General features: G+C 21.4%; 1 protein-coding gene across 1 annotated transcript in view; it reads left to right on the forward strand.

Moving 5' to 3' along the window:
* Positions 1-3,766: 3,766 nt before the first annotated feature.
* LOAG_17675 (hypothetical protein) overlaps positions 3,767-4,871 on the forward strand; it is a gene marked incomplete at both ends in the record, with an annotated part of 3,121 nt that continues 2,016 nt past the window's right edge. The window contains 4 exons of the mRNA XM_020450338.1: positions 3,767-3,916; positions 4,019-4,123; positions 4,251-4,323; positions 4,587-4,757. Coding sequence (XP_020305997.1) covers positions 3,767-3,916; positions 4,019-4,123; positions 4,251-4,323; positions 4,587-4,757 — 499 coding nt within the window. The remainder of the gene's footprint in view (positions 3,917-4,018; positions 4,124-4,250; positions 4,324-4,586; positions 4,758-4,871) is intronic.

Consider the following 4,871-nt stretch of genomic DNA (forward strand, 5'->3'; position numbering starts at 1 on the left):
AAATTTTATTATTATAGCTGGTGTAATGCTTTGCTTAGCAAAATTGTGGCTTTTACTGCAATATGCTTAACAATATGTGCTCAATTAATTCAGCAATATATTTTGAAGCCAAAATCGGTGCAGCTAAATTTAATAAAGCTAGCATTTGAAAATGTTAGTTAAATGAGAATTACTTAATATTTCCAACGATCATCTGAAAAATGTCATTTTTAAAAAAATAAATGAAGACAAAAAATAAATAAATAAATAATAAGAAAATAAGCTTAATTTCAATTATCAAATATATTTCAATTCATATTTTAAAGTATCAGGAAAATTTTTTTTGTGTCTATAAATAAAAAACAGGTGCTTAATTAAGGCTTAATTAAATAGTTACTAATGAGGGTTAAAGGGAGAAATATATGCCAAACATAAATTTTACTATTAAGGTATTAGAATAATTGCTTAAGCATATTTTACTCTCAACTTTAACATCTAAACAATAATTTATATTGTTCTTAAATTAATTTTTCACTTACTTAAATTATTTCTTTTCAGCAAATTGTTTACGAATTAAAATTTGTGAAAGTTTGCAGTGAACAAAATAAGCCGAAATTTTATCTCATAAGCTGAATGAAATTTTAAAAGAATTGTTATTTTTAAAGAAATTACAGGAATTAATGAAGTTTAAAACGTAGATTCTTTGTGTTAAATTACTATCAATTAATTAAATTCATTAAATATTAATTAAACTTATTATAATTAAATTAATTCATTGTTATCATTTTTTAATTATCACATCATTTTACCATGCAATCAAGGATGTAAAAGTTTATTCAAAAAAAAAAAAATTTTTTTGAAATTTAATGTAATATTAAGAGAGAAATATAAAAATCAAAAAATTTTCTTTTTATATTTATTTTAGGATTATGAAGCAATACAAGAGCTATATGAAAAACCGTATTATATGCATCTTACCTTACTTATCGCTTTTTTAATTCTTATAACTTTGTTTAATTGTTTTGGAAAACGAATTACCAAATGTGAGAATTTTTTAAAAGAAAGAGAATAAAACGAGATTTAAAAGAGATTCTTTAAAAGAAAGAAAGAAAAAAAAAAAAGGTGGAAAATTTGAAAAGTTAAAAGAAATGAAAAAGAATAACAATTAAATCTCTCTTTATTTTTATCTATTCCAAAACTTTTAGGAATCATATCATATATTATTAGCCAAAGAAAATTATTTATTTAAAGTGATATTGCAGTAATTGTTCAAAAATAATTGTTAGATCATACGGTAGCATTACGGTATCTAGTATACTGTATGTAACCAGTTACAGTACCAATTCATTTTAATTAAATAAATATTAAAAAGATTATAAAATAATAGCATGGATGAAATTTTATCAATCATCTAATGTTAACAATCATAAATGCACGTATTTTTCCAGGGATTTGTTGGATACCTTTTACAGTATTCATCATTTTACTTGTTGAAATTTTTATTTCGGCTAGTATAAAGATTATTCAAGGAAGTATTGATTTACGATGCATACATGAACCTATTGAATTAATTTCAAGTGAATATGTTTTTTTTTTTTACTAGAAAATATAATCTTATGATGGTATCAATTTGTTTTAAATTCTATTTTTAATTTTATTTACAAAAAAGTTTTGCATAATTTTATATACAATATTATATTTGAATTTTACACTCAAAAACTTAAATGAATGAATTGCACGCTGTAATTAATTAAATCCTAACAATGAAATTTAATATAATGTAATATTATTGTAAACAAAAAAAAAAAAAAATACAAAGAAAAAATTTTAGCCAAAATTGATTTATCATTTAAATATATAAATAACAAAGAGAAAAAACAACAGAGAGAAAAAATTTCAACCAAAATTATCATTTAAATATATTTTCATCATAAATGTCAAATTTTTTATCTCAAAAAAAAAAGAGCAAAAATTAATTTGTATGTAAATTTTTCAGAAGATCATTATTATGATCAAGTTCCAGTGCTACTGTATTTGTCACCAAATTATACAACTATACCACCAATAAGTGGAACAATTTATCCATCTGCTATGGAACATTTCTGCGAGTAAAATTGATTGAAATATTTTTAATCATCGAAAAATTGTAAATTTATAATTTTCAAAAATTCATCCATGAGTTAACAATGCTTTTTTCTTTTTTAAATTTAACAAATGTAAATATTTTCAATATAATATAATGAATAAATAGTAAGTAATTAATCATATGATAAATGAAACGAGTAAAAATTAATAATTAATGAATGATTTAGGATAAAGAAACATGAAAATGATAAAAAACTAAGATGTAAATTAACAAATTCTATCGATCATTAACTTTCTAATTTTTGATAACATTCGAATTTTTCATACCTACAACATTCTACACTTTTTGAAATCAGATGAATTTTGCCAAATTTTCCTTTCATTGTATTTAATTTAATTCCAATTTAGCTTCATTTTTAATATTTAATACTTGTTTTTGGCGAAAAAAAAGAATTAAATTAAAATTGAAATCAGACAAATTTTATTGCTAGCCATTTTAGCAAGCAATAAAATTTTCATTTTTAATTGACAAATTAAAATAAATGAAGTAGGTATATTAGAATGATTTTTGATGAAATAGAAGTTAAAAATCTCCAACTTTCAAAATAGTTAATTTATTCATAATCGATAAACTTATTAATCAGATAATCGATCAAAAAAAAAGTTATTTTTAGATTTTAGTCTAAAAAAAAAAACTGAAAAACTTGTCGTAATTTATTTCATTTTTTCTTATTTCAAATCTTTGCTTAATTCTTTTTTTTTTCTTTTGCTCACCTCTAATTCATTCCTGCTTAACAATTATTCGAGAAATATCACATTACTTATCTATAGATATCCGTTCTATACAATCAATTGCACTTCTGATAACATCAACGATTGTCAGTTCAGTAAATTTCATTTGAAAAAATTCAAATGGAATCTGAATGTGATTAAATTCAATTTAAATGATCATATCATTGATATTAGCAATGTAAACGATTTTGATTGGCGGAATATTATTTATGATATACATTTCTTTAAAGGCATCTTTACTACTGTTAGTAAATTTTTAATTTATATTAAAATATTTGAAAAATTATTAAAATGTACCAATTAACTCTTATTAAATCTTTCCTTTCTTTAAAACTGTCTCTATTAGTGTTAGTAAATTTTTTAATTTATATTAAAATATTTGAAAAAAATTATTAAAATAAACTATTATTAAATCTTTTTCTTATTAAAAAACAACTTTCATTAAATCTTTCTTTTCTTTCTTGAATGATTGTTAAATTAAACAAAACATAAAAATCAAATAAAATATTGTATTTTATCAGAGTACGTATGGAGAAAATATTCTCACAAAATTATCTACTAATATATTTATATTAATGTTTAATTAATCTCGAATTTCTCAATCATAAGAAAATTAAAATTATTGAAGAAAAAAAAAAGAAGCAGAAACTTATTATACATATATATATATATGTAAATATCAGAAATGATTTTTTTCTTACTTTTATTTTTATGAATTTCTAAAAATTTCTAGATTTCTTCTAGAAAATTGAATCGATATATATGTGCAAATATCAGAAATGATTTTTTTTATTTTATTTTTATGAATTTTTAAAATTTTTCTAGAAAATTGCAGAAGAAATTTTCGATGAATTATTTAATTATTTTCTTCGTTTTTTTTTTTTTCTAAAAAATCATTTTTAAGGCTAATATGAAATATGCATCAATTATTGGTTGCGCACTTCTCCTATTACCATTATTTACCGGTAGTGTTTGTGGTATTAATATTTCATCGATGCTAAAATCACCAACCAAAAATATTCCTAATGGAATTTTTAGCAGTTTATTAACAATGCTTTTTGTAAGTAATAAAAATTTCATTTTTCAATATTTCAAAAAGTTTAAAATTTAAAAAAACAAGAATATCATTATTCACATTACAAAAAATTTCCATATATTATAGCTAATAACAATATTAGCATGTTCATTAGCATTTGGTATAGAGCGACATTTATTGCTTGATAAATATGGTCGCGGTACTTATCCCAGTTTTCCAATTATCTTTACGGTTATTGTTTATATTAATTTATTTGAATTTCTTTTTTTTAAAAATTAACTTTTTAATTTTATAAAAAATATTAATGACCCAATTTAAATAATTTTGTATTTCAATTTTCATATTTTATTTCATTCAGATTTCTTATCCATTAGTACTTATTACCGGTTTAATGCTTATGTCAATTGCTTCAGCAATTCAGAGTATGTACAGTAAGTTATGTTATTCATTTCGAATTGATGATTTGTTGAAAAAAAATTTTTGAAAAATTTAATTTATTTAATTAGAAGTTATTAGTAAAAATTAACAATTAACTTTCTTCTTCTTTTTTTTTTTAACTCAAAATTCGATAAATTATACTTTGCATATATAAAATAATTAATTGTAATTAATATTTTACTTAATTGATTAAATGAATTGCTCATTTATTTTAAATTTCTCGATTTTTCAACCTTTTCTTTTTTTTTTTTTTTAGCAGCTAAAAGTTTATTGCTAAGTATTATCACCAGTCATACAATTCCGGTACCACGATTTTTCTATCAACGAGCTAGCAAACGGCGCAAATTTATTGCTATTGCAATAACCGCCCTTCTTATAATACCATATTTGCTTGTTAATAGTATGGATTATATATCAATTATTGCAAGTTGTTGCATGCTTGTTGCATTGATAACAATTAATTTTGCAACAATCATTTGTTCAATGCTTAATTTTCCCAGGTAAACGAGAGAGAGAGAGAGAGAGAGAGGAGGAGGAGAGG

This window comes from Loa loa, assembly GCF_000183805.2.
Source record: "Loa loa unplaced genomic scaffold supercont3.112, whole genome shotgun sequence".
NCBI lineage: Eukaryota > Metazoa > Nematoda > Chromadorea > Rhabditida > Onchocercidae > Loa > Loa loa.